An 18,139-nucleotide genomic window follows, 5' to 3' on the forward strand; every position below is an offset into this window, starting at 1 on the left:
GAGAGGTGAAGTAATTTGCCCAAGGTCACCTAAGAAATAGGTGGAAAAGGTGGGCTCAAATAAAGGTAGTCTGGCGGTAAGTACCATGGTCATAATCACACTATATTCTCCGTACTAGGTCAGGAAGAGAAAACAAATGAAACAAATCCTCTATTCAAACAGTGTGCACATGGTTCAGCTGAAAAAATTACAGACCAATCACCATCTGGATGAAACCTTTATTATTTCAGAAAGAAGCAGACTATGTAATTTGAGGTGGTAAGAATAATTACTTCTGGATTACTGTAATAAATATTTGTCAAAAATACCAGTCATTTCGATAATCATACATACTTAGTTCATTCATTAAGAACTTCCAAAAATAACTCTTCTGTATCAAAACACAAATGTCACAAGAGAGTCAAGTAATAGTCTATGGAGGTGAAGGAAAAGTCTGCTGTGGGAAACTCTAACAAAGCATTTTGCCTATTACAGTTTTGACTGACACAGTTCATGAAGAAAGACTAGCTATGTCCTCCTTTTTTTTTTTTTTTTTTTTAGTGCTTAGTCTGAGAGGAACAGAAGAAACCAAGTCCTGGGAGCTGGGAGAAAAACTGCTTTCATAATCTTATGTGTGAGCCACAAACAGGCTTTTCTGATGCCTGAAGTGAGATGGGAAACGCAAGCATGTATTCTATTAATAGTATCTCAATAATATCTCAATAAATATGCACAAAAATTCAGCAATTAGGAACACAGTGTTTGTATATTTGAAAATGCAAGAGTTTTCACGCTTTGAATGCTTTATCCTGAGAAGAATTTTAAGGATATTTTGTTCTATAAGGTTCAAAAATAAAACTTACACATACATAACACGTATCAGGAATTCTCCATACGATTAACATTCTGGACTGTCCTAGCAATGTCCAACAATGAGAAGCCAAACAAAATTATACGTATGTTGTAAAGATAGCACTGAGAAAGAAAGGAACATCAGGAGAATGAATCACTTGTATTTTTGTTTTATGCTCAATGCTTTTGAAAAGTTCAACAGATCAATGTAAAAACAACTATGATTTGTTTTTAAATAGCCAAACCCCTCTCAGTAGCTCGGCACCAAGTACACAAGAGCTACGTATTCAAAGAATGACTGCAGGTGACTCTTTGCTTCTCTCTGGTCCCTTTACCAAACCTCTACATCACCTATGAGATTACTTGTAATATTTCTGCATTTCAAAAGATATGCAGCAAAACAGAGTTGTCTAGTTTTCAGTCAAATTAATTTTAAAATAGAACAGTTAAATTCTCACAACACAAACTTTAGTTTTCACATTCACTGAAACATTTAAGAATTACTCAAACGTGAGCACTAGAAATGTGTGTGCTTATTTGGAAGAGAAATGAATTTATTCTGCAGAAGAAAAAGGAGACCGGAAGCATCACATCACCGGAACTGAAACATGCTGACAAGTCTTATCTTCTAAACTTCAGTGAAAGCTGCTTGTACGACTATTTAATGAATACCTGTCCCTATTAAACAAGCAAGATATCTGATGTATAAAGAAGTCAGAAGCTGAGGCATGTCATTTCTTTCTGTTGCTTCCAGTTGCTAGAATACTGGCAACTCGCATAAATATATTTAATGTATCCATGTAGATTCCCAGCATCCTGGAAAAGCAAATTATGGCCAGTTATAGAGGATGTAATTCTAATAACAATGATAAAAACTATTTCTTAATCTAGACAAGCTATTTCTTAATACTGATTACTTGTCATAGGTATATGAAATGGAAATTAAAAAAGAAAAGATGTCAACTAAGGAAGCCGTGGACCAAAGTCAAGGTTTTCTGGCAGATTAATCTTTGAAATGTTAAAAGGCAATTTAGAAAATCGTTATTCTATCCTCTGACATGTTCTTATGAGTGTAGTATCTTGCAAAAAAAATCCCCTGGGTGATAGACAATGAAATAATCAAGCCAAAACCAAAGAAACACCTTCATAAAAATGTGTTAGATAGAAGTCTGGCATTTTTAAATATAATATATCTCTTCAAGGCAACCCCTCTTCCCACCGCCAACCAAAGAAAAGTGTTACAATCTGTGTTAAAGCAGCATTTAAAAAAAAAAAACAACATTACACTGAATTTCAGTTTCAAGGAAAAAAAAATTACTTCAAAAAATGTGACAGACAACATGAAACTCAAGAAAGCTAAAACAACCTATTTTGGTGAGGAGTCCAAGAAAAGGGAAAAGCATTATTGTGTTACAGTTGCACCATAAAGCCAATCAACAAAAACAGGTAAATACTGCCTTAACTGAATACCTAAATATTACTTAGTCATGATCTAATCAAATGTTCTGTGGATACTCAGCTTACTAACGAGATAAAAAACAGACCAAACAGCAACAGAAATAAATATGATACAATTTGACAAACCTACTGCTGTGGGTTGAATTCAAAAGATACACTGACATCCTAATCCCTCTACCTGTAAAGGTGACCTTATTTGGAAATATGATGTCTGCAAATGTAATCAAGATGTGCGTTAAGATGAGGTTAATATGGGGCGCCTGGGTGGCTCAGTGGGTTAAAGCCTCTGCCTTCGGCTCAGGTCATGATCTCAGGGTCCTGGGATCGAGCCCCACATCAGGCTCTCTGCTCAGCAGGGAGCTTGCTTCCCCCTCTCTCTGCCTGCCTCTCTGCCTACGTGTGATCTCCGCCTGTCAAATAAAATTAATAAAATCTTAAAAAAAAAAAAAAGATGAGGTTAATACTGCAGTAGGGTGGGCCTCAATCCCAAATGACTGGAGACAGACACACAGGAAGAGTGCTGTGAAGACAGAGGCAGAGACTGGGGTAATGTGTCTACAGGCCAAGGAATACCCAGAGCTGCTGGCCAAAATAAGCAGCTAGAAGAGAGGCATGAACAGAGTCTCTCAGAGACCTCAGAAGGTATCAATCCTGGTCACACCTTGATTTGACTCCTGAACTGCCAGAGTGTCAATCTCCCTTGTTTTGCCACTCAGTCTGTAGTCTGTTACAGTAACCCTAGGAAACTAAAATAGCCAGAAAATAAAATAGACCATAATACCACAAACGTACTATGTAACAAAGGAAAGACGTTAAAGACTACTTACGAATTGATGGGATCATATTTTTGAATTCCATATGCTGGTATTATTTCTGCACGCTTGATTACTTTCTGTGTATCATACAGAAGAAACATACTGAAGAGAACTAATCCACCATAAATTGCCACTGAGTACAAAGTGGCACCAGCTACAGTGGTAGGTGGAAGAAACATAGATCCTGGAAGGGGGGAAAAAAAAACTAGCCTCATTTCTGTAATTGATCTATGATGAATGTTACTTAAGACAAAAACAAGCAACCTTCTTTTGATGTACTTCACAGATAAGAAAAGGACTGACTATATAATTTTATACATATTCAATTCCAAATCCATTACACTCATTCCTGCAGCAGGTCACTTGCTCACATTACAGCAAGGCTCTTGATCAAGAGTAATTTTCATGTTCTTCAGACCAACTTTTCCATTTTAGATGTATTTGGTAAAACAAAAAATAATAGTTTACCATGTTGCCAAACAGGAAAATACACTCTGATCAGTGTTTCCCTTTTAAACTTTTAAAAGTGACTCTTAATAAACTCCCTCCATTAGGATAACTGAGTACCAACAATGATTTTAGGATACCAAGAGTCTCAAAACACAGACGCTTACCCAGTGAGGATACGAAGACGAGACCCAGGCCCACTCCCAGGGGTGCTCCCATGTTCAGAAACTTCTCACTGGGTGCGCACATGGCCACAGTGGAGAGGCCTCCCACAATGCCTGCTGTATACCACGCAGCTCTGATGAGAAGAGGCCCCCCTAATATCGTCAGTGGAGCCACCACTGCACCCATTATACCTGGAGAAACAGCAAGCAGTTTTTACTAAATGACAACCAAAAAAAAAGCCACTTCTAAGTGAATATCGTATACCTTACTGTTAAACAACAGGACTACGAAGTCTCTCCCTTATTTAGGTCATACCCCTGAATCCCATAACCCAAACTTGCAGCTATCCAAATTTGAAATCACAACAATAACACTATTCTTTTTTTTTTTTTTTTCCCCTTAAGGATTTTACTTATTTGGGAAAGAGAGAATGAGAGAGAGAGAGCACAAGAGGAGAGAGGTCAGTGGGAGAAACAGACTCCCTGTCGAGCAGGGAGACCGATGTGGGACTCAATCCCAGGACTCCAGGATCATGACCTGAGCTGAAGGCAGTAGCCCAACCAGCCAAGGCACCCAGGTGCCCCAATAACACTATTCTTAAACTGTCTCAACTCAGAGTACAAACACTAGATTTTTAAGTTAACTTTATCAAATTTTTCGTACGTCATTACCTGGATGTGAGCCTACCGTTATTCTATGCAACAACAATCATATGTATGAGAATTGAGATTAAAAGCCTTGATAGGAATAACTGAAGGTCTTGGCTCCTGCCAAGAGGGAGCAAGGTAAAGCGAGAGAATGTTACAGGATGCTAATCCTAAAACGCAGGAACTTCAAGGACAGGTACTGCTGTTTCCTTGTGGAATAGGGACTATCATCTCAGCTTCTGAATAGTAATTATAGTTGTCAGATATTTACAAACAAGTTCAGAAAAATTACAGCAACAGGTATCAATAATTAGCAAACAGAACTCCTTAATTAAAAAAAATTAATATTAGACAAGGCATTATTTCAGTGGTAAGTAGAGCAAGTTATGTATTTTTTTAAAGATTTTATTTGACAGAGAGAGGGAGGGAGATCACAAGTAGGCAGAGAGGCAGGTAGAGAGAGAGGGGGAAGCAGGCTCCCTGCTGAGCAGTGAGCCTGATGTGGAGCTCGATCCCACAACCCTGAGATCATGACCTGAGCTGAAGGCAGAGGCTTAACCCACTGAGCCAACCAGGTGCCCCCAAAATGTATTTTTTTGCAGAAGCCAAGAAAAACCTTTATTCTCCATCAGGCTCCCAACTTTACTTACCCCAGGAAACTCCCTGTCCTAAAATTTGGATTAAGCCACAGGAAGAGGATGAAAGAATGTCCTTCTTCCTCCTCTCTCTATACTGATGTGCCAGCTAATTTCTCCAGCTTCCCTTGACCCTGTTAGCCACCAATGGCCGGGGGTAGGACACAGAGCTGGTACCAGGGAGCAAGGATGAGTGAGGCCCTGTTTTCCTCATGGCCCTTTCATAGCATCCCCTCCCACCCCATGGCACCTGGTCCTCTCCTGGCTCTCCAGGGTCTAGCTTGGTGGTCCTGTTTTCCATGGTCTGTCCCTCCAGTGGTCCTCTCCTGTGTAGGCTGACCCTGTTGAACAGTTTCCCAGTTGGCCTTGACAACCATGGTACAATCCTCTTTCCGTTCTTGATGGCTAGGTTCACTGGAGATTCTATCTCTGGAGCTTTTATCACTGGGGGTCTGGCCCTTGGGTGGCTTAATCTTCCAAAGATCCTGGCCACCATGCTCTGCTAAGGTCTCATCCTAGATGCCACAGTCCTCTGAGAGGTCCAACTCTCGTGGCCTAACCCTTTGGCAATCAGGCTCTGTGTGTTCTGGCCCTCTGGAAGACCTGTCCTCACAGAACGTGGGCACCTGAGTCCTGGCCTTTTCACAACGGTAGCCTCTGAGTTAGAGGCCTTTGCGGGGGGTGGTCTGGTCCTCCAGGACTTTCTTGTCAGCTGCAGGAAGGTCCCTCCAAAGGTCTGTTCCACACCATCTGGCTCTTTGGTGAGCCTGTTCTCTAAGGCCTAGTTTTCTGATGGTGTAGGCAGCTGTAGTCCAGCCGTCCTGCACCTTTAGCAAAACTTTTAAGGAGGCTGTCAGAGATCTTTCAATGATATTTTCTCATAAAAATCTTAAATGGTAATAGAGGTTTGCTACTTAAGGACCTATCAATTATAGAACAAGGATAGCTCAAGATTATTGTGAATCAAACTGGCGTTCATCCAACTGGTACAGCCAGTATGGAAAAGTATGGAGGTGCCTTAAAAAATTAAAACTGTAACTACCATATCATTCAACAATCCCACTTCTGGGTTTTTAACCAAAAGAAGTGAAATCAGGATGTCACAGAGGTGACTGTGTCCCCATGTTCACTGCAGCACTGTTCACAATCTCCAAGATACAAAGATCAAATTGACCTTTAATGGGTGAATGGATAAAGATGATGTGGCATATATATAAAGCGGAATAATATTCAGCTATAAAAAAAATAAATTCTTGCCATTTTTGACAACATGAATGGACCCTGAAGGCATTACACTAAGTGAAATATGAGAAAGAGGGGCGCCTGGGTGGCTCAGAGGGTTAAAGACTCTGTCTTCGGCTCAGGTCATGATCTCAGGGTCCTGGGATCGAGCCCCGCGTCGGGCTCTCTGCTCAGTGGGGAGGCTGCTTCCTCTCTCTGCCTACTTCTGATCTCTCTGTCAAATAAATAAATAAATAATCTAAAAAAAAAAAAAAAAGAAATATGAGAAAGACAAACATCACATGATCTCAATTGTATTAGGAAACCTAAAAGAAGTCAAATTCAGAGAAACAGAGAAGAGTGGTGGTTACCAGGGGTAGAGGTGTGGGGGAAATGAGGAGATACTGGTCAAAGGGTATAAATTTCCAATTATAAGATGAACAAATTTGAAGCCCTAACATACATCATGGTGATTACAGCTAATCCTGTATCATATACTTGAATGTTGCTAACAGAATACATTTTAAATGTTCTCACCACAAAAAAGTAATAGTAAATGTGGAATGGAGTGCTAGCTAATGCTATGGTGGTAATCATTTTGCAATATATAAATGTATTAAATCAACCAGTTACACATCTTAAAATTTATATGGTGTTATGTGTCAATTATATCCTAATAAAGCCGGGAGGAAAAACACAATTAGAATAGTTTTTCCAACGATCATTTTAGTAATTCCTACATAGTATCACTTAATCCTGAGTAAGACCACAGCTGTGTTAACACAATGCTAAACATCTGGGTGAAAAATGAAAATGGAATGCACTGGAAGTTAATACTCATCAAAAGCCAACTCTGATGTCCCTTTAATACTGTGAGGGACTGCCCTTGGGTCATCCAAACTCCCTGCAAGTCTCATCTCAATCATACCAGTGAAAGAAAGAGTAGAGGAGAGAGGGCTGGACTTAGAAGAAGTAAGTGTGTCAGTTTTGACTGTGGCACCTGCCAGTGTGACCTCACATAGCCTCTATTTCCTCATCCATGAAATGGAAATGCGAATGCCTGCCTGCATGGCTTAAGATACAGATGAAATGTAAAGTAAAAACTGGCATTCATGCTGTACAGGGAAAGGTCACCATAGCAGGCCTAAGGTCATCTTTAAGAAGACTTGCTTGCAGGGCTGGTCCTTGGCTACTTAAGAACTTGGCCCATGAAGCATTCTGTACCTGGCGGGGTTAGACTACTTGTGGAAACAATGTGAGTCATGCTGAAAGCCTGCTTTCCTTCTGGAAATCTGTATCTTGGTAGTTACTAGGAAGATACTTCTATGATTAGCCCTTAATAAAAACCCTCAGCCTTCAGGTATCAAGTCTCTGATGGGCTTCCATCTCACTGTACTTTTCACTTCCTTGCTATGTCCCCTCAAAGGAAGCAGGGAGTACTGGAAGCCTGTGGATGAATTTCTCCAGACTCTACCCGTATTTTTTCCCCTTGCAGATGCTACCATGTGTCCTTTTATTGTAATAAACTTTAGCCCTGAGTACAAGTATATGCTTCTTCTAAAAACAAACAAACAAACAAACAAAAAAAAACCCTAAATGAATAAATGGGTGGTCTTGGGGGCCCCCCCCAACACATAAAATACTTTGAGCCCAGTAATTTACAGCACATTAAAGGAGTTTTCTAAGCAACCCAGATAGCCCTTATTCTAAACTCAAACTATATAGCTATTTTAATTTAATTCAATAAGCCACTAAGTATTTAATACTTATCAGAGATAAAAACACTGAACTTGTCCTCTCAAGGAAAACAGTGTCTAAAATGGGAAATAGGTGCAGAACTCCATTCTCTGGGTAAGATACTAATGCTAAACTCAGATGGTGAGGATTTTGGTGTTTTCATGCAAGAATACATATACCTAAGAGAAAAATGTTTTGTACACTACTATGGTATGTAGTTGTTCTAAAGCAAAATAATCCTTAAATATTTACAGATAGTACTCAGATATTACATTTCATAGAAGTACATGTATCTTGAGTAATTTTTTTTTCTTAAAAGCAGGTTATTGGTACTAGAAGACAATGGACCACCTCCCTCTATCACAAGGATTTTATCTGGTAAAGCTCCCTGGAGAGTACCTACAGTTGAATAACCTCAGACCTAACAGAAGAGACTTGCAAAACTGAGGTTGTCAAGTCATGCTGTCTCATATTTACCAAAATAAAGACAGCACGGGAAGAATGTAAATGACACAGTTCATGCCAGAAATTTTTCATACTGGATGCCAAATACCTAATTTCCATTTACTGACCCAGGTTAGAAACATTTCACAGTCTGTTTCCCTGGAAGTTTCAGGAAAATGCTTATAAAATTTGTCTTGTTTTATTTAAGTGAATAAACGAATAAAAAGCAGAAACAGATCCATAAAGACAGAGAGCAAACTGATGGCTGCCCGAGGGGAGGTGGCAGGGTATGCAAAATTGGTGAAGGGGAGTGGGAGATACAAGCTTCCAGTTATGCAATGAAGTCACAGGAGCAAAAGGCACAGTGCAGGGAACACAATCAGTGATACTGCAATAGTGCTGTGTGGTGACAGATGGTAGCTACTTGTGGGGAGTATAGCAAAACATATAGAGAAACTGAATCACTATGTTGTATACCTGCAGCTACTGTAACATTGTGTCAGCTATACTGAAAAAAAAAAAAACTGGAAAAAAACAAAATATGTCTTGTTTTGTGGTACAGAACATGTATCTAAGTACTTTTGTTTCTGGGTCTAGCTGCCTCTCTGTTCAACCCACAGACTCTCCTGGGATACCGGAGAAGGAAAACACTAAAGTATTTGTGTCTCCACAATTAAGGGAGGTATCACAACATACACCTACAAAAGGATATTAAAACTGTCCTACAATACCAAAGGTGGGGAGCCTTTGCCCTGTCCACAGTAACTTTGTGCTAAACCTATCTAAATAATGACTGAGCTAACCATATCAGACACAAACGTGCATTTCCAAAGATCTTTTTTACTTGGTTCTTTCTTCCAATGCTCCACTGCAAAATCCTCTACTCCTATTCTTTCATGTTTCTTACCTCCTCCTTTTCTTCTCCACCCTCATTTAAAAATTTTTCTAAAAATACATAAGAACAATTCTCAGGTAATGTGTACCAGGTTTGAAACCCTCCCAGAAGCAGACAAAATACATAAAGGAAATCCCTGCATATATACTAGACTGCCACAGGAGGCCAAATGTAATACTGGGGATGCCCATGGTCTAAGCAGCAGAATCATTAACTTTTCAGAGAAGATGTCTGGCAATGAACCACCACTAGTAAATATAAAAGAACTACTAAGTGTTTTCTAAACACAAGGTTTTATTAAATTATACACAAGTCATTTACAATTGTGAAGAGCCACCAAAAAAAAAAAAAAAAAGTAATGAAAGTTTTTAAGTAAAAATTTAAAATTAGAACATACCAGAATGTAGTAACCAAGCAAGATGCTTTGGGCCTGGGCTCTGGTCATATGGTATTGATTGTACCATCATTCCAGCTCCAATCATGGCTGCAAAGGTTGCACCAATCGTCTAAAAGACACATTATTACTGAGAAAAATCAATCCTTATACAACAACCAAGTAGAAGCCTACAAGTTCCAAGTTCAGCTAGTCCCTCCAAAACACCCCACTTAAAGGATAGTGAACGGATCCTAGCAGGAAGCAAGAGTGCCCCCTACTGTCACACAAAGTTTTGCAGACACCTTCAAGTGAGTTGAGCTTTGACTTCTACCATCTTTATTATTTTTGCTAGACAGAGAGGTCTAACAAAACTTCTTTAAGGATCCCAAAATAGAGGTGCCTGGGTGGCTCAGTTGGTTAAGCATCTGACTCTTGGTTTTGGCTCAGGTCATGATCTCAGGGTCATGAGATGGAGCCCCATGTCTAGCTCTGAGCTCAGCATGGAGTCAGCTTTGGATTCTCTCTGCCCCAGCTACCCCACTACTCCCAGCAACACCCCCCCCCCCCCGCCTCCTCAGGCACACATGCTCCATCACACTTATTCTCTCAATAAATAAATCTTGAGAGTGCCTGAGTGGCTCAGCTGATTAAGCATCTGGCTTCAGCTCAGGTCATGATTTCACGTCCTGGGATTGAGTCCCACATCTTGCTCTCTGCTCAGCAGTGAGTCTGCTTGTCCCTTTGTCCCCCACCCCCAACACTCATTCTCTCTCAAATAAAATCTTTAAATAAATAAATCTTAAAAAGTAAGAATTCCAAAATAATTTTTATTTTTGTATAGCACAGACAGCATTTTAAAAAATTAATCATGATACACTAATTAGAACATATACATAATAGTACATTGTCTTGAACTCCATAATATGCTAAATAAAAACCTAAAAAACTGAAGCACATGGAAAATAGAGGAGAGAGTTAAGATTTTACTTATCTATCCTCTTAGTTTTCTGGCTGACTTGGTCTTCCATCCCTTTTCTTTGCCTTAGATTGCCATATTAGTTTTAACACAAATATTCCTTGTGCATATAAAAAAGAAATGCACATAATAGAAAAATACGATACTGAACCTTTAAGAAACATGAAGCAGGAACTGCACACCTGCAGCTCTTGGATAAAATGGCAGATATTTTGTAGCCCAACTATTCCAAGATCAATTTATTTCCTCTGCATTACCTGTCTGACCCATGGCATGAGAATGTTCAACCACTGACTGATGTAAAGTACAGCTGCTTTTTCTCCATTAATATAAATAAGCACACTGGGTTCTACTTAACCATTTTTTAATGGAGAAATAATTACTAAAAACAACTTCATACATTTCTTCATACTTCATTCAAATGTAAGGCATTTTCAGGATATTTACCACAATTATATTTTTTTCTTTAAGGCCCTTCACGTTCATGACCCAACTGCATTTTTTGCTTTTTACCTTTCCATACTCTACACACTCCAGCAAACACAAGATGCAAACACACCCCCTTCTCATTCCTCTTTAATTCTATATATTTTGCCTAAGAAATCCTCTTTTCTATCTGGCTGACTTATCCAAGGGTTACCTTCTCGCATGGGAAGTTTTTCTGGGAGGGACACTGACTGCCACAAGCCTCTTCTCTGTTCCAAAATCACTTGGTACTAACTTTGACCTTATTTGTATGTCCGTCACCCCTCAAAAGCTTCATCTTCATCTCTGTAGCAGCTGCCTGGCTTTCCAAACTATTTTATTTAAATAGCCCTAACAGCAGGTGAGAGTCATCTTCTGCCCACAGGAAGCTGAGAATATGGCACAAGCACAAAACTTCTTTGAAGTCTTACTTCAGGGGCTGAACTCTTCTGTATATTTTAATTTTTCTCTTGCAGCCATGGTGTTTTGTTAAACAGCCCTGTTTTATATTATCTACCTGATAAAAACTTACATTCCTGGTGAGAATGCACCATGCTTATTCTGTGCCCTCATGAACTGGGTTAAGAGATTCATAACACCCATCTGAATTATACTGAGTATCCAAATGGCCATGCTATCCTAAATGGTACTCCTTTGGAAAGTGCAGTGGAAATATTATGGTTTTGGAAGATGGATGGAAGTTAGTTAGATCTGGTTAGCGATGGGAAATCTGTATGATACAAACTCTCCCATCCCCCATTCCCTTCTAGTCTCAAATTCATAGTTCACATTCTTACAATTCTTCATTTCACAGATTTTACAAAGCCGTGGTTGGTATACTTGCTTCTCGTGTCTTCCATTTGAGTTCTTAAATTAAAAATTTTTTTTTGCTGTCTCAGTATTTGCCATGGCCTCTGACTACTTGGGTCCTCTCCTCAGTGTGGCAATTGAACATTGTCTTCCTAATTGTGTCTTCTTCACACTCTAGACCTCAAATACTCCAACTTCACTCTTGACACTATTGTGAAGCCAGTTTTACCTCAAAGTCTTTTTTTTTTTTTTTTAAGGTTTTATTTATTTGAGAGAGAGTGAGCAAGTGAGACAGCGAGCAAGCAAGAAACAGACTTCCCACTGAGCAGGGAGGTCAATGCGGGGCTGAATCCCAGGACCCTCAGATCATGTGTGAAGCCGGTTTTAATGACTACCCCTTCTCCTCTGCTCAAGCTGTTCTGCAAACCTTGACCACCTTTGTCCTCTCCTGCAATAAAAAATGCCAGCCTCCAACAGTTCTGATGCAATAATGTCTCTTGCATAGAACTTCACTACTAGTCTAAGACAAAAACAGTCTCAACTTGTTTTACATTTTCTAATTCCTATTGTACATCCTTTACCACTTATTCAAGCTCATTTCTTCAACCAGACAATAGAAAAATAGCTATCACTTTTGAATTTTTTTTTATCTAGCAAAATAACAAAAGCTCAAGAAACACAGAATCTAAAACCTTACACAGGGTCAAGAGAGTTCAGAGTGTTAGCAACAAATATTTTCCACTGATGATTTTGTATTTATTGCCCGCCTCCCCCACCTCCCATTAATTAAACTCTATAAAACACAGGCTGTTTGATCTCTGCTCCCAGGTGAGTCGGATATTCCTTGTAAAATTTGATTTTCAACCCCTTTGCCACTCTTTGAATACAATACTCAACAAAGAATAATCTGTGATTTACCTCAGAATATAATTTCTACTTTGTCTCAGTCACCTTATTAATTCACAGATCTGAACAACTGTTCACTATAGTAAGGGATTCCCTTCCATTTAATACCCCCCCCAATATTTTTGGTCTAATCATTTGATATTTAGTGAAAAAGGAAAACAAATCTGACTTACCACCCAAGAGCCTCTCATCATGAAGTTCATGAGAACAGGAGTTCTGCTCACTGCCAAGGCGGACAAAGCTGTTAAACCAATACTTCCTGCTAAATACATATAGGTAGAATGAATTCTATCCTTCACATACTGAGGCCAAATTCTGTAAGAAACACAACATGGTTAATTTACAGAAATATGGATATAAATTTTGATTAAATCATTCACAGCTGGGAAACTTTGGGAAATACCAATTTATTCCTCTAGTCTTATTTATTATGGAAATGACGGATATATTGGCGTGATAAAATTAAATGATACAAAACATAAGCGCTTGGCACATATACAAAGCAACACATTTTCTCCTTGCTTAAACACATATAACCTTAGCAAAAGACTTAAGTTTGAACAGATGCTAAGAGATTTTTTTATGCAAGTGTATTTCTATAGTTAGAAGTTTAGATATAAAACATTCCAAAAGTGGCAAAAGAGAAGGATGAAAACAAAACTGGAGCCTTGAAGATAGGAAATGTTTGGGAATGATTTACTTACACAGCTTTTTCAATAGCTCCAATCTCATTAGACATTCCCAAGCCATAGTAGCACAATGCTCCAAGACCAACAGCAGCCCCTCCAGCAATAAACCATCTTCCCATCTGATCAACTGGAGAACACAGGGGGAAATGCACATTAATACAGTCATGTCTTGACTAAATTAAAAATGCTAATGGTAAGCCCTTTCTAATATTTGTATGGGGAAAATCTATATACCATAGTCCTTTGTAACAGCCATAATTAGAACATATGGGGATATAAGTGGCTTCAAAATTAGGGGACCAGTAAAAAAGGGCACTGCTAAAACATAGGTGTAATAAGACAAAAAGGATCAGAATTGATTAGCCTCTAATTTCACTCTGAAGAAATTTAAGGAGGCAGTGTATCTGTAGACATGGGGATACTTCTCTAATACATACTATTTCATTCACAAGAATCTGGGTTATGTCCTCATGCTCTTAGAAAGAAAAAGATGAGAAAGAAACGTTAATAGTTATACCAGTGTATAAAATGCCATTAACTGTCAAATAAATAAAATCTTAAAAAAAAAAATAAAATAAAGTGCCATTAACAAAGATGATGCTTGATGTAGACAAAGAAAAAAAGGAACCAAGGATGTAATCAGTGTTTATGCAGCACAATCAAGGGAAAGGGTGCCCTGAAGAGTAGGTGAAACAAACAAATGGCCAACTCTTACCTGGCTGCACCTCACTCCTTTTAATTTGAATCTGTTCACTCTGAGTATTACTAAGGTATAGCTTTATGATTCATGTAATTTATTTTTTAGGGCAAACTTATTAATCAGGAAGAACTGTCCAGACGGATACAGATTACAGCTCTTTCCCATTATAATATATTGACACTTTGTAAGGTAGTTAGCCAGCAAGTGTTCTATGAATAGATTTGGGTAGATTAACAATCTAAACTTGCAAAGCTGAAATTCAAACAAACTTCATTAAGGTATTGTTTCCAGGGAGGCCATATATGAACAACCAATTATGAGGACTCTTATTGAAGAGCTAGGCTTTTATTAATATCCGTTTTAGTGATTTTTCTCTTGACCTAAAACATACATAATTACATGCTTAAGAGTTCATGCAACTTCAACTGAACTTCCTTAACAGATTATATCTTCTATATCATGGCATATTAACTATTAATCCTTTTTTTTTTTTTTTAAATGGTAAAAGTAAAATTTTCTCTAGAAGAAATATGATTGGGAATCAATGAAACCAGTGTGAAGTATCAACCTTTTCTGGGTCATGAGTTCCTGAAGAATGATTGCCTTTCTTCCCAGAAAACAGTCACATACATAAGTTTGCACACATTTTTACAAGGCTGTTTATGCACTTCTTAAAACATTTTCACATACTCTAGTTTAGAAACTGAAGACTACTGCCTACTTTTAAATATTTTTTCCACTGATGGTTCCATTGCTGCCTCCTTAAGTTCTTGACCAGTTTTCCCGCGCCGGATCCCAACTCTTGTCTTGGTGGCATATTGCTGATACACATGAAAACAAAGACAATTGACACATAAAACAAAACAGAATGTTATTAATAGAAGATAATTATATCTCATTACACTAGAAAACTCTATATAACTTGGTACTTTCTATGTATGTAGTTTCATTATAAAGGTCTGTTAGCCAATCTAAAAAATTAAATGCAGACTCTACCTACCTGTGGTCTTTGAAGTGATTCACTTAAATTTTTAGTTTACAACTTAACTTCTTAAAGTTTCAATAATAATTATTTCATAAACTACAGATTTATATCTCCAGAATCATATTTTAAATGCTAGCTTTTAAAAAACATTCATGCATTAAGTATTGGCTACCTTTTTTTTTTCACCTGGGAAATGGACTCAAGAAAATTACCTTTCCTTAACATAAAGTCAAAGGGACGGATGATTATTACTTTTTTTTATCTCTTTTTCAACAGCAGAACAGTTAATTCAAGAGGAAAACAGTTGTCTCTTTTAGCTTATATATATTTCCTTATCTATCTCACATTTAAAAATTTGTACTTCTAATCTGAATTCTGGAGAAATTAGAAAAGGAAAAAAAAAAAGAAAAGAAAAAGAAAATCTCTAACCTGTTGGATTTTACCACTCTTTAATCAAGAGCTGAAATGACATTATTAATAAGCTACTGACGAAATGTTAATATTCCTGCAATCTTAAGCTTTTGACTATAGGCTCCAAGCTCTCCTTGTTGTACCATACAGCTCTCAATCTCACACAATCACTGTAAATTCTCAGAATGAAACTCTAAGAGCTGTAGGTAAAGAGAAAGTTATAGCAGCTCTTTCTGTCTTATGTGATGAGGAACACAATTACACAAAACTAATGGGGGGTAAAAGCTGATATGGGACATTATCAGGGCTAAGTGTTTTAGTAAATCACTAATGGTAGAACAGGGAGCTTCATATAGTTTAAAAAAAAAAAAAGGAAAGAGTCCCAGTGCACAAAGAGATGGACATAATATTAAGATATCAGATTATCTTTACCCGGCTGGGTGTTAAGAGCCATTGATTCTTCGTGATGGAATTCTTCACAATAGGCGAGGCCTTGGTGAAAGCTGGTTGGAAGACCCTGGAAGGGAGTGTCCGGAGACACACAAATCTTGCGGCCAGCATGGTGGTGCACCAGGTTTACCAAGCAGATCTGAAAGGCTAGTTTGAGACACAAACAAAAAATAACCCATTAACCAACTAAGGGAATGGCACAGAAAAGATGCAGAGACACAGAAGGGCCGGTCAATCATGTTTTAGTAGAAAAATGGAGTAGGAGCCTTTTAAAATTTAATGATGAATTGTCGGCTTATTCCTTGTTATTTCACAATTGGGTTCCCACAGAACCCAATTTGGGATGATCACCAAAACAGAACTAAATCCCAGCTTGAACAGTATGGTGTATGACTTGTCTGTGCAGATGTTAGTATTTTAATACGACTGCAGTGTGTGTGATGGCTTTTATAACTGTGGTTTTAAGCATTCAATGGGAAAATTTAAAACAAGACTGTATAACTTTTGAGCAGAAGAAAAATGTCATCCAAGGAAGAGATTAATAACTCTTCAAGGTCATGCTGCACTGTAAGGTTTCACAACATCAACAGTAATCAAACATTTAAATTTCTGCTAAACATGCCAAATATTACTTCCCTTAAAAATGTGATAAAAATACTCAAGGTACTGAAACCACCTGGGATGCATCTTAAAATGTAGACGCTCTGGTCCTAATGATTTAACCTCTAGGAACGGGACCCACGAATGTTTTACCTAGCATTCCCCAAAGCTAAGAATCTTTGCTAAAAAATACCTAACCCAGCGTACTTCCAGCTCTGCCACTGAACCTAAGCTGGGTGGACAACACTGAGAAAGTACCGAGACCTTCTACAACTTTCACGCCATTACGTCATCTCCGCTTTTGGCGGTTTACCTCCTTCGGTAGTTAACACACTGACCCGGAACGAGGCCTCGTTGAGTGGCCTGCATGTCGCGCAACAGAACTAAATGGAAATCTGCCCAAAGTGGCCTCGTGAGTGGCTGCCCTCCGGGATTCTGGTGCGTTACCTAGAAAATGGATGAAGTATGACCGAGCCCAGACGCCTGGTCCCCCGAGAAAGTTCACCCAGCTCTCCAGACTCGGTTGAGAACTCGGCTGCAAGCCTCCAGTCTCCCCAAGTCAACGCATAACCCTACAACACCCTCGCCTGTAACACCCCCACTCCCGCACCCCTTTATCTGAAAGGGCGGCGGCTGTGCGGCCCAGCCGCTGGGTGATTCAGCACCTCCGCCCGAGGGAGAAGAGGGCAGCGGGGACGAGCCCCTGCCCGCCAGCCCAGGCCCCGCCGCCGCCGCCCCCTTTCACCCGGTCACCCGCAGAACGATGACCCTAACGAGCCGCCAAGCTGTGGCACCGCCAGGCTGTGACGCAGCCAGCAGCGACGCCGCCTTCAGCCCATCTCAGATGTACCCAACGGCCCCACGAAGCCGATCGTCAGGGTAGCGGACCCCCGGTGCTAGCAGGCCCGGAGTAGCCATACCTCAGTTCCCGGTCACCTCAACCGCACAATTACCCTTCCGGGCCGGCGACACGCAAACGCGCACACCTCTCTGGACCTTCGCCCGCTCCCTACTGCCTCTGCGCGCGCAGGTTCCCCTACTCACTGAGTGACGCAACATCCGGAGAATCGCCAAACACTAGGGTCACCCTATCATGAGCAGATCTCTGACGGGAAAAACTGGTACGGTAGGCGGGTGGGGTTCCGGGCCAGAGGGAAACGTCATAGTCGGAGTCCATTTTGGGTGTGGGCAGCGAAGGCATTTCAGCCATGTTAGCTATGGGTAGCGGAGCTAGTCTTTTTTATCTCAACAGTTTCACTAGCGGCAGTTAACAAAAACGTAAAAATTGAAAAAGAATATTAAATGTGTGAGAACTAAGAATTTTTCCGTTGCCCCTTTACTTTCCTCATGTTGCTTTTTTTCTCCTTCTCAAGAATGTTTTGCGAGATGGATAGTGTGCCAAACGTGGTAGTTTCAGAGTGGAGCCAGTCCGTTTCTTGGGTCTGACGCCTAAGGCTGGCTCATGAAATCTAGGAA

General features: G+C 39.5%; 1 protein-coding gene across 1 annotated transcript; it reads right to left on the reverse strand.

Annotated features, from left to right (window-relative positions):
* Window positions 1-202: 202 nt before the first annotated feature.
* Window positions 203-17,725, reverse strand: GHITM (growth hormone inducible transmembrane protein). The gene is made up of 9 exons (XM_032838600.1): window positions 17,584-17,725; window positions 16,046-16,210; window positions 14,939-15,038; window positions 13,533-13,644; window positions 13,002-13,143; window positions 9,693-9,801; window positions 3,719-3,907; window positions 3,117-3,288; window positions 203-1,647 (listed from the first exon to the last, which is right to left on the reverse strand). Exons 2-9 carry the CDS (start codon window positions 16,172-16,174, stop codon window positions 1,563-1,565), a joined length of 1,038 nt encoding a protein of 345 aa, XP_032694491.1. The 5' UTR covers window positions 16,175-16,210; window positions 17,584-17,725; the 3' UTR covers window positions 203-1,562.
* Window positions 17,726-18,139: the final 414 nt, after the last annotated feature.

This window comes from Lontra canadensis, unplaced genomic scaffold, assembly GCF_010015895.1.
Source record: "Lontra canadensis isolate GAN:19392208 unplaced genomic scaffold, GSC_riverotter_1.0 scaffold3, whole genome shotgun sequence".
Classification (NCBI taxonomy): domain Eukaryota; kingdom Metazoa; phylum Chordata; class Mammalia; order Carnivora; family Mustelidae; genus Lontra; species Lontra canadensis.

Excerpts from the sequence above, each read along its gene's own strand:
- GHITM (XM_032838600.1), bottom strand. The coding sequence starts at position 16,174 with ATGCTGGCCGCAAGATTTGTGTGTCTCCGGACACTCCCTTCCAGGGTC. Across the intron at positions 3,908-9,692 it reads TGCTTGGTTACTACATTCTG|GTATAATGGGTGCAGTGGTG; the intron begins GTATGTTCTAAT and ends CTGTTTCTCCAG. Across the intron at positions 3,289-3,718 it reads CGTCTTCGTATCCTCACTGG|GATCTATGTTTCTTCCACCT; the intron begins GTAAGCGTCTGT and ends CCCCCCTTCCAG.